Source organism: Erythrolamprus reginae, chromosome 1, assembly GCF_031021105.1.
Source record: "Erythrolamprus reginae isolate rEryReg1 chromosome 1, rEryReg1.hap1, whole genome shotgun sequence".
Lineage (NCBI taxonomy): Eukaryota > Metazoa > Chordata > Lepidosauria > Squamata > Dipsadidae > Erythrolamprus > Erythrolamprus reginae.
Genome location: NC_091950.1, coordinates 194,646,455 through 194,658,866, shown reverse-complemented (window position 1 = coordinate 194,658,866; position 12,412 = coordinate 194,646,455). Strand labels below are relative to the sequence as shown.

The 12,412-nt window shown below is 34.2% G+C and overlaps 1 protein-coding gene across 4 annotated transcripts in view; it reads right to left on the bottom strand.

The window, feature by feature from the left end:
• OSBPL6 (oxysterol binding protein like 6) overlaps positions 1 to 12,412 on the bottom strand; it is a 95,667-nt gene that overhangs the window by 26,097 nt on the left and 57,158 nt on the right. For 3 of the 4 annotated variants that reach the window (XM_070731834.1, XM_070731837.1, XM_070731835.1), the window contains 3 exons: positions 7,518 to 7,592; positions 2,189 to 2,354; positions 958 to 1,088 (listed from right to left, as the gene is read on the bottom strand). In XM_070731834.1, coding sequence (XP_070587935.1) covers positions 958 to 1,088; positions 2,189 to 2,354; positions 7,518 to 7,592 — 372 coding nt within the window. The remainder of the gene's footprint in view (positions 1 to 957; positions 1,089 to 2,188; positions 2,355 to 7,517; positions 7,593 to 12,412) is intronic. The other variant, XM_070731836.1, reaches the window with a different exon arrangement.

Below are 12,412 nucleotides of genomic sequence, written 5' to 3'. Positions count from 1 at the left end.
GATCATGTTTAAGGTGATGTACAGTAGTTCTAAGCTTTCTAAACCTAGGATTGTAAATCTAGTTGCATAGGGTATTCTGTTACAAGTAGAGGAGTGGAGGGCTCTTCTAGTAAAGTATCTCTGGACATTTTCTATGTTTATGTTCGAAATGCGGTGTGGGTTCCAGACAGATGAGCTGTATTCAAGGATTGGTCTGGTGGAAAGTTTTGCATGCTCTGGTTAGTAATGTGAGATTACCGGAGAAGAAACTATGTAGGATTAGATTAACAATTCTTGAAACCTTTTTGGTGATGTTATTGCAAATTAAAATATATCAGATCATTATTGAAAATTAGTAGCATAGTTTTTCAGATAAAATTGTTGTAAACCTTAGGATATAATTTGGGGGTGGTTCTTCTCCATTAAAAAAAAATTGGAAACTCTTGGACGTGATTTGTCATATTTAGTGTACTTAGCACCACACCCTCCAAGCCTAATGGATTTAGGGGCTACAGAGTCTATCACATTAACACTTCTCCATATATTCCTTTACAACTTATATGCATGTGGGTAAGAAAAAAGGAGGTTAAAGAAATGCTTGAAGAGGATCTCTAGGTAGCAGAAAACTAAATTAAAAATCAGTATAAAGTATAATGTTAACATCAGTACGCTTTCCAGCAGAAGCAATATGACATTGTTTTATCGTATGCAGTAGATTGGAAACACTAAGAAGGAAAAGAAAACAGGCATTCATTTTTATTACATTGATTGATTGATTACATTTATATGCCACTCAATCCAGAACGCACTCTGAGCGGTTACATGTTACATGGAAGCATAAAAAATTACGGAAATTATTGCTTGTACTACTTTGTAATTATTATCTATTAGAAAATTGCTATGTATCACATGCAATTGGAAACCCACCCACCCCAAATTATAGCTATTTGCAAAGTCACCATTTTCCTCTAATCCTACCTGAGAAAGTGATTGCCGCAGACGCATCATCTGTGTGTTGTGTCCTGCGAAATCATGTTCTGTTACCATCTGTTTCAGCTTTTCCTTTTCTATTGCTATACTGTTAAATGCAGACTTCAAAAGAGAATGTACTGAAGAAGAAAGAAGAATGTTTTTCAAAAAACACTGTATTGTTTTTGTATTCAATTATTAAATGTAAACAACAATATTAAATCTAAACATTATGCATGCAGAAAAGCACTGATGGAAAGCATTATGCAGGTAGCCCTTGATTTACAACAGTTCATTTAGTGACTTATAACCATTTTTCACACATACGACTATTGCACATCCCCATGGTCATGTGATCAAAATTCGAACACTTGGCAACCAGTTCATATTTATGAAGGTTGCAGTGTCCCAGGGTTATGTGATCTGCTTTTGTGATCTTTTGACAAGCAAAGTCAATGGGGAAGCCAGATTCACTTAACAACTGCAATAAATCACTTAACAACTGTTGCAAGAAAAGTCATAAAATGGAGTGAAATTCCTTTAAGAAATGTTTCACTTAGCAATATAAGAGTTGGGCTCAATTGTGGTCATAACTCGAGGACTACCTGTATACAAAATAGAATACTTTTAAAATTATGTCCCCAAAACCTGAAAGGTTTAGATATCCACAGGGTCACACAGCATGAAATAGTGATGCTATGAATTCTGCTTTTAAAAATGTTTTAACCCATGTGCTCTCTCACAACTCCTTTTGATATCCGATTTTGCTTTTGTCATTTACTACAATGACAGTCTCAATAAAACAAAGGCTTTTTTTAAATGTTTAGATTAATACCGCTGAAAGCACTGCCACACACTTGAGAAGTTTCAAGAAAACTAGCTGCTGGTCTGATGAAAAACACAAAGTGATAACATAACTTTTATGCAGCTGTAGCTTTCTACAAATGTATCTTTTTTGCACCTTAGCTATAAGGAGTCTTTGAAACCAATCCAAGAAGAAAAAGTCTCTTAGATATAAGAGACTTTTATAATACGCGTACATAAGCACACCATTGTGCCTACTGTCCCTGTCTTACTGTCCTATTGTCCTAATCACCTGTATCTACTTTCTTTATGTTCATGTTTATACCAATCCCTGCTATTTTGTACATGTTTTTGACAATAAATAAATTACAATATTTTGATTCCACCTGTTTACAACTTCACAGATGAAATGGCCAAACCATACACGCGCACTCACCTTTCTGAGCCATGAGGCAAAACTCTTCCTGAAGTTTTATGTAGTCTGTGGAGCTTTCCAAAGGATCTGATACATGAGTGGGTGGGGTTTGAAATTCGATGTCTGCACAAAGGTTAGGATTAGATGAATGTAGTCGAACAGGAGACATTGTAGTACTGAAGGGAACCTAAATTGAAAATCAATAGATACCTCAAACTGACTCCATTGAAAGACCAGAAGAACCTTATAATACCTAAACAATTTCTTACATTATTTTAGGCTTTATTATTATAAATATTTATAAAGAGTTTTTTTTAATTGCGTTCCCAGTAGAGAATCTTTTTCTGCTTTCTAACAGAACTCTACTCTTCTATTACCTAAACTGGAATTTTACTTTTCCAAGTATAAGGTTAGAATTATATACCATCCATACTATATACCATCCATATTTATTTATTTATTCATTCATTCAACTTCTATGCTGCCCAATCCCGAAGGACTCAGGACGGTTTACAACAATATAAAATACAATTTTATATTAAATTATATTGAATTATTATGAATTTTCAAACCATATAAACACAATTAGTAACATTCCTCTATCTCTAAAAGATACACAGTTCTTGGCTTGAGTATTAAAGTATTGGGTGAATGAGCCTTTCTTAGTGATTGCTATTTTTATCACTGATTTTCGTTCTTTGTTAATTGAAATAATGTTCTTTTTATCTCCATACACATGCACTATTACCATGAAGATGTTCCTTTATTTATTTCATTTCATTTTATTTTATTTTTCAAATTTATAAGCCACCCCTCTCCTGACAGACTCACGGCGGCATACATCAGTAAAATGAATACAAACATTTAAAAAAATATAAACCATTGCTACCATTTTAGCAAGTGACTGAAGGTGATTGAAAACGATATCAAGTTATTTATCAAGTTATAATAACATTATGGTGCTAATCATTTGGAAATTCATTGTAGACACATTGTAGGACTGTATACGACATTGTATTTAAGTGGCATTTTACTATTATCTTAATAGTATTAATATTACAATAATATGAACAGTAATACCGGTAGCATTATCTTAAAATATAAAACATGTTTTAGATCAGGGGTCACCAACTGGTGGTCCGCAAACCATTGGTGTCCATGAGAAAATTTTGATGGTTCCCAGAAAAATTATTTGTATTTTCTACATTGTACTAAAAGCTATATATCATTTTAAAAAATTCATGTTAGTGGTTCACATGATTTAAAATTATGAATTTAGTGGTCCCTGAGGTCCAAAAGGTTAGCGCCCCCTGCTTTAGATTTTTAATTTTAACATTTTAAACAATGTTTTTAAAAAATGAAGAAGTGATAAAAACAGCACCCTTTTACAAACATCACACTGAACATGTACTAGATTGTAAGATTAACACAATAGTGTTCCACGTTTCAAAACCACATCTCATAAAAGATATGGACAAGCAGCATTTATGCAAGTGATTATAGTGCGTGAATTTCCTACAAAATGTGAGTAACAAATCATGGGATTCCATCAAAAATCCTCACCTGGAAACACTTTTGTTTATTTTGCAGCAAGTGCCAAAGATAGGCTCCTTTCTCTCAAATCAATGCTGATGCTTTCTGAACATTAATTGAAAAATACTTACGCTATATGCAAAGAATAGATGCAGTGTTCAATACACAGAGCTAACACTTAAAATGTGCAAAAGCAAGCGTCTTTTAAAGTCAGCAAAGTGCAACAAATCATATATTGGAGGGGAAGTAATAAAATAATGGATTTTAATAAATATCTGCCAGAATTATTCTGAAAAAGCAGATAAGTGAATGGTGGCATTTTAGATAGATATTATAATTCAGTTAATGGTTTCAGTACATATTTAAACAGCTCAATAAATTAAAAAAAGAAATTTCCCTAAAGAAGAGTTAAGATTAATATTGAATGAATATATCTCCAAATAATATACTATTTAGCTACACTGTTTTGGTGTCTAAATCAGCATAATTTGAATATATACTGTAGTACGGTATTTTTATTTACACTAGCTTTCCCCCAAATTCATGCTAACAAAGCGTACTTTAATTCAGTCATCCATAACTTTGTGTTTTCAATAATATCTGGAAGGCATGATCAAAAACTATCCTACATAATGCTTAGAATTAAGATAATTTGAATAGATCAAAAGGCCCAGTGTAATATACCATCTCACTTTTTATTATTTTCTAAAATATGTGTACTGTACATATATTAAATTTACGTGTTGTGTTGTGAGCCGCCCCGAGTCCACAGAAAGGGGCGGCATATAAATCTAATAAATAAATAAATTGAATATATATAACTTTAATATAACAAATATGTGCAACTTTGAGATATATCCATAAAACCTATCCTGAGTATATGCAATCTGACACGCCCATAAAAACAAACACTGCAATAATGTACATCCTATTCCATGATATCAACATGCACAATGTAAGTAAAATTAGATATGTAATTAATTTTATTTTAAAATTTACTCCAATTCAAATTACTCATGTAATTTAAGGACCAAAGCTAGGAAAAATATTACAGAATACGGCTGTGTACACTTTGAACATGATACCAATGGGGTTTTGATCTCACATAAGTGCAGCCTCTCTCTGCTGATCATTTAAAATACCCCATTTAAATTAATTTCTCTATAAACCTGAAAAAGGGTGCTACTGTTTAAGAACTGCAAGAACCTTAATGTGTCAACTTCTTAATTCCTTCACAATTCCTTCATTAATTACTTCCTAACTCTTCCTTCCTAAGAGCTTTCAAAGCTTGCCCTGCCAATAACACACACACACACACAATTAAATAGTCTTTTAAAATAATCTGAACAGCAGCAACATAAAAAGTCACATTACTCTTCAATAAGATTATTTCATTTTCCATACTATTTGAAACTGGCTTAAAATAAAATTCTTGGACCAAAATTCTTATTTAGCTAAACTATAATTCTGTTGTGTTTATTTCCTCTAGGTATCTAGTTATTCTAACTGAAAGGTTAAATTCAATTTAAGCTATTATCTGGAATTCCATTTAAATCAACTGTTCCAATATTTAAGCCCAAATCCAGTTGAAACTGAAAAAAATCAAGAGGAATTTGCAATGTTATAGTCACATGCACATAATGGATAATTTCAACTAGGTATATCCTATTGTAACAACCCTTTCCCAATTGTTTCCCTTGGAGAGAATATAGAAGAGGAATGTATGATTACTCTGACAAAGAAATGTCTTAGTTCTTTAAAAATAATAATAAAATATTAAAAATAATGGTAGTAATATGACTTTCTGAGAATGGAGCAGAAATAAAACTTATCTAATAATGTAATTAGATAATATGAAGGAATTCTTTAATGGGGCTAGTACAGAAGTCATTTTTCCATTAGAAGAACCAGTATGACTTAAGCAACTGAACTGAGAACTAATGCTATTCAGATTTCACTGAATTCACTCCAAAATGAGCATCAGAACTTGAATAGCCTTTTACTAATATTCATACAGTAAGGTGTGTGTGGGTATTGGTGTGTGTATGTGTAAATACAACATATGTAGGCATTTGGTAGTTTTATTATCACTTCATTTTAGCTTACTTGAATCTTTTGGAGTGGGAGTTATTTATATTTTTAAAAGGTGGGGAAAAACAAACAAACAAATACATTTTGGATATATCTCTTCAGGGGGAAAGTGGCCTGAGCAAATATACTAAGATCATAACAATTCTGATATTAAAACCCTTTCTCAGTAAGCATCCATATTTTAAATATGTATTTGTGTGCTTGTTGTATGCATGTTTTCTCATTATATATACTATATACATTTAATTAATGTTTATGAAGCTCAATTGCCTGGCAATGTATTTCTATTTTGATTGTTGTTTTGGTGGCATTTAAAATTACTATCCAAGAGGAAGCAGAATTTTTAAAATGAAAAAAAAAATAGAAACTATTACAAGCTACTTAAAATTAAATTAAAATGTCAAGGTAAGCATTAGATAAATGAATGCTTCATATCAAATGTCAGGTATAATTTTACACCATTAATAGGATCAAATCAATAATAAATAATTAATTGAAATGGCCAACATATCTTGTTAGAATGAATATTTTCATCAAGTCTTAAACTTCTATCCTCACTGAACAATTCAAGCAGAAACAAACGTATTAAAGCTTCAAGTTAAGAGAAATCCAAATTCTGAATGTGTTACAAGACTATATATACAAAATCATTATTTATAAATGTTTCCAATTTGAATTAAATTTATTAATGCTTTTAAAAAGTTTTTTTTTAAGTTTACAACGGATCACAATCACAACTGATTGTTGGAACATTTTAAAAAAACTTTTTAAAGCATTTTTACTACCTATTCATAAAAACCAGTAGAGAAAAAAAAAGCTTTAAAAAATGTGAACTGGCCCAAAACAGTAGCATTTCACCCCTGCTAGAGGGCCCTCCAAAATCTTGGTAACAGTCCCTCCACTTGTTGTTCCTAATTACAACTTTTGCAGATGACAAGGAAAAATACTAAACACATGAGGATGGAGCACATTTATTATATTTAATTTAGCCATTTTTCTTTCCTTCACTCCAGCCATTGGTCAGTTTGACACCTGTGTTGGAGGGTGATTCCTAAAATGCCATTCAAAGGTATTTTAATTGGGTCCCCAACTAAAAAAAATCAAATGCATTCCTCCCATAGCTGGGCATGCATAAAGAGATTTAATTTCTGCAATGGGCGAAGTAAATGAGAAGTAAAGAGCCAGGCTACTTTTCATCAATATAATAGCCACAGTACTAGCAACAATTCCTGACAATGTTACATATGTGTAACGTTTTATATACTGCTCATAATAAGCAACACCATGGCTAGAAAACATAAAAGAATTTAGCTCAGAAAATGGAAATACAACCACTTATGTGAGAAATGGCTATATAAACGACACAATTTACAGTCCAGTCAAACTGAAGGCTTTTTTTGCTAGAACCACACTTTCTCTCTCCAAAGTCAACATGATCTAAAGTCCATGAAGTTTGGCTAGATGTTGTAGGTTGCTTAAAAACCCTTCTGTAAATTCCTATAAATCAAAGCTTTATGAGCCTGTTTGTATATAAACATAAATGTTTGTATTCCGCCACCATCCCCCCTTATGTGACAGCTCTAGTTTTCCAACCTTGCCCTTTAAACTTCCCCAAGGGGACCAGCCTCTGAAGGGCTCCAAGCTCTTCATATGGTAAGTGCATGTTCAAGGTATACAGTTTCTCGTCTTTAAAACTGGAGGTGCCTTGACTGAGGCGTCCACTCACTGTTGTAGCCACTGCTGCTGCTAGTCTCTGCCGGCGCCGTGCAGTACCGAATTGGCCCTTCAGTGAAGTCCCTTCCTGACAGGGAACATGAAAAGAACAGGGAAGCAAAAAGAAGGAAGAAGAATGATGGAAGGCAAGTAGGAGACAGATGATCAAAGAAAGGAAGGGTTGAGTTTTAATGGAATTTTCCTCCTAAAATTGCCAAATCCTATAACTCTCTGAACCTAAACAGAGACTATCTTATCCTACATCTACTGTATGTGTGATGAAAGGAAAGTTATTTTCTTCCCTCAGTTAAGGTAATTAAACTAAATGAAACTGCATTGCTTATTGTCCGGCCAATTAAGGAAGTAGGTAAACAAATCATCACATCTAGCTAAAGTTTTGCCACTCTATGAAGAATCATCAGAATTTATAATAGATTATAGTAGTAAAGAATATTTTGGTAGAGAAGAGAGTGCTTTGTTTTGCCATTTCTCAATACCATCTGACCGTGGTCGATTATGATTATGATTGATTAGATTTGTATGCCGCCCTTCTCCGAAGACTCGGGGTGGCTCACAGGATACAAAAACACAACAAATCTAATTAATTAAAAATTACTACCAAAATCTCAAATAGAGTGATACCTTGTCTTACCAACTTAATTGGTTCCAGGACGAGGTTCGTAAGGTGAAAAGTTCTTAAGACGAAACTATGTTTCCCATAGGAATCAATGGAAAAGCGATTAATGTGTGCAAGCCCAAAATTCACCCCTTTTACCAGCCGAAGCACCCGTTTTTGCGCTGCTGGAATTCCCCTGAGGCTCCCCTCCATGGGAAACCCCACCTCTGGACTTCCGCATTTTTGCGATGCTGCAGGGGAATCCCAGCATCACAAAAACGGGTGCTCCGCTGGCAATGGAAGTCCGGAGGTGGGGTTTCCCAGCGAGGGAAGCCTCAGTGAAATCATGCATCGCAAATGCTCTTCCCCTGGGCCACGCCAGATGACATTGTCTAGGGCCTAGGCGACAGGACCTGGAGAAGGTCAACTCTGTGAGACCTAACCGGTCATTGGGATTCATACGGCTGCATGTATAATTATTTATAATGAAAATAATTTAAAAAAACAGGTATGAGATGAAAAAACAACAAAAACTAAGAATGTGACATTCAGATGATTTACTTTTTATTTCTAACATAATCACCTGGAATACTGCTTTATTCTTTACAGCTTAGCAGGATGGCTACAAGAAAGGGGTCAAAAAAGCTAAGATAGAAGTCACTAGCATGCAATTCAGGCACTGTTGTTTTTACATGGATCATTAAGGACTTTGAGTGTATGATCGTGGCAGCCATCAAGACTTTTTTGACCTCTCTACAGACCCCTCTTGCAAGTTAGCTAGACAGAGTAAGCTCGTATTTTCAGTTTTTCATAACTGTCTATTTTCTACAAACAGCTGTAGATTTTTGCATTAGTAACCTGTCTGTTCATTTCCTTTCAAAACTGCATCCCCCATCCCCAAATAACACCAAACATTAAATCTTTCAATGTTCCATTTAAGATCTACTGTAAAATTACCATTCTACAGGATGCAGCAAACAGTAGTTTTGCAGGATAACCAATTCTTTTTAAAAGCCACAACCACAACTTTGTATGTCCAACTGACAGTAAGAAAAGATACATAACATATTCCTACTTGGATAGAAGGCTTCCCCTCTGCAGCTTCTTCCAAGTTAATTATTTTTTTTCAATCCAGAAAAAGGGAGTAAGATTTAAGGTTACACAAATCTTTGCTAGATTCCTTATCCACAATTCTTTCATTTTATTCCTGGATGATATATAATATGAATCAAACAGACTTTTATTCCTACACTATATGTTTCCCTTCAGCATCTCTTGACTCTGCAGTTCTATCCCAGTAGGTCCTCAACAACCAACCACTATTTAAGTGAAGTAGAGATAAGAATCAGAAGTAACTGATGGGAGATGGTGGGAAAACTCTGAATACAGCTAAAATTGATATGGAGTACAGTTAGTGCTATATTTTAGGTAATTGGAACAGAAAATGGGAACAGACAAGAGAGAGAAAAAAATCTCTTCCATTTTATACTAGGTATGATTTAAACAGATGGAGTAGTATGGTGGCCTAGAGATGGAGTTCTCATTTCACAATCAGGAGGCTGTGAGTTCAATCCTAGGTAGAGGCAGATACTTCTCTCTCTAATATATCTGCTTAACAAAACCTCTCCATTGGTGACAGGAAGGGCATTGGGGCAGTAAATACTCAGCTCCATTCAGCTGTCCAGACTTCACACCACAAGGGATTGTGTTAAAAGGTGATAACATATTAAACAGATGCTTAATTATATCTAGGGACCTTTCTATTATGAGCCACCCAAGAGAACTAGTCTATTACAATAGGAGAATTTTGGAATTCTTTTTTTTTAGAAATCACATATTCAAAAATAACTGCATGCAACTTCTAATATATTTTTCCTATTTCAAATGACAATGGGGCTGACAAATGATACAGTTACTAGATCAAGGCTGTAAAATCCAAAAATCAGTGTCTTTAACCACTAAGTCAACATACCCCCAGTAAATAAATTATTATTATTAAATCAGAATACTCTTGCAAAATTAACATATTAAAATGTATTTATTTTTAACACATGTCTTATCATACATGGACTAGCAATGTAAATTAACATTTCATCTAGATTAGCAAAATCCAATAAAATATAAATGTTAAAAATATCTATGTTCAAATAGCAAATGTTAAATGTTAAAATGTTAAAAATATCTATGTTCAAATACCAATTTCTAGGTAATGTAACCACTGAAGTGCAGCATCATTTATATTTTTAAAAATCAGATACAGGATTGGTTTATGTCTTTAGCTTACAGTCACACTAAGGGGGAGAATACTCTGCCCTATTTATACAGAGCATCCCTCTACATTAGAAATAGAAACAGTGAAATTAAAATTTTGATCCAGGCTTTCAGACCAATCCCCATTAATCCATATCAATTTATATAAAAATACAAAAACTATGTTTTAGAATGCTGTAATGTTTATTTCATTTTTGTTGTTTAATGTTGGTGACTTGATAGAAAAACAATCCTACAGACTGTTGAACGTTATTCTAAAATCTTTCTACGTAATTTCAAAAACATTACTATAATTCCAAATTGTGCAAATTTTATAGGCCTCTGAATTATACTTTCTATATGGGAAAATTAAAATAAAGAGATAGCAGAGCAATCTAAATAGAATTTTTGAAAGTATGGAATAATTTTAGAAAAATCCCTTTGAAATTTCTGCTATAAAAGCTACAGTTCCATCACTGAGATCCTACATTTAGGCAAGAAAAACCAAATACTATACTATACAGCTATAGAATAAGCAATAGCAACAGCAATAACATTAAACTTTACAGCCCTCTCTAAGCAATTCACAGAGTTAGCATATTGTCCCCAACGGTCAGAGCGATCAACCAATGGAACTGCCTGCCAGGGGAGGTGGTGAACTCCCCAACTCTGGACACCTTCAAGAGGAGATTGGACTTCCATTTGGCTGGGGTGCTGTAGGGTTTCCTGCTCAGGCAGGGGGTTGGACTCGATGACCTAACGGTCCCTTTCGACTCTATTAATAAATAAATAAATAAATAAATCTGGGTCCTCATTTTACCGATCTCAGAAATATGGAAGGCTGAGTCAACCTTGAGTGGTGAAAATTGAACTGCCAAACTGCTGGCAGCCAGAAGTAAGCAGAAGTAGCCTGCAATACTGCATTCTAACCACAACATCACCATGCCACCACCAGTATCTGGCCCAATAGTAGTAACTGTTGAGAAGAATCTGAGTGTCCTTGCAAACCATTACATAGGTATGTGCCAGCAGTGTGCTACAGCTGCCAAAAAACCCCAATGCAACCTTAGATTTCATCAACAGAGGAACAACATCAAAATCATGAGAACTAAACCAATCTAAATTTAGTATTCCTTACACAGGACATTAACTGATTGACATTTTTCATCCAGTTTTAAAATCATGACATACTTCAATCGAGCCACTCTTATTATATATTAAATCAGCATGCAGATTGAATAAATAAGAGCAAAGTGCATAGTCTTGACTTACTCCTTTGCCAATTTTGAGTCTGTTTTACCATGTTATTTCTGCACTGTGGCTGATGCGTTTATGAAATATAAACTATGGTTTATATAAACTATGGCTTATATTTCTTAAACACATGAAGTAATAATAATCTTCTTTGGTTTGATCTCCAGTTATTTATTCCCACTGTTTTTGGAAAGTCAGTCAATGATTCTCATGAAGCTCTTCCCAATGATTAGCTTTTACATTTGCAACTATTGCCATTTCCCAAAGTAGCAATTTTAATAATTCATTTCCATGCAAAGAAAACCTCCTCTGACTGCCAAATATTGGAAAGTAGTCAATGTAGTCCCTGGATTACATTAACTCTACCAACTTTGAATAGCTTGGCTCTAATTCCATTCATTCCAGCTGTTTTACCATTTTTCAATAGATTTAATGCTGTTTTTATTTCATTAAACCCAATATTCAAGACCTGATTTTGTGGTACTTCAACGAGCAGTAGAGCTATTGCAGGTATGAAATCCAGCAGGTTCTGACAGGTTCTGGGGACCTGGTAGCAGAAATTTTGAATAGTTCGGAGAACCAGCAAATATCACCTCTGGCTCGTCCTAGAGTGGGATGGGAATGGATATTTTACAGTATCCTTCCCCTGCCACACCCGCCAAACCACGCCCACAGAACCGGAAGGGGGGGGGGAATTGAATTTCACCTCTGACCTACTGGTATCCTGCAAAACCTCGTGTTTATATAGTTGCTGGAAAAAATTATCTCCATCTTTCAAATTGTTTATT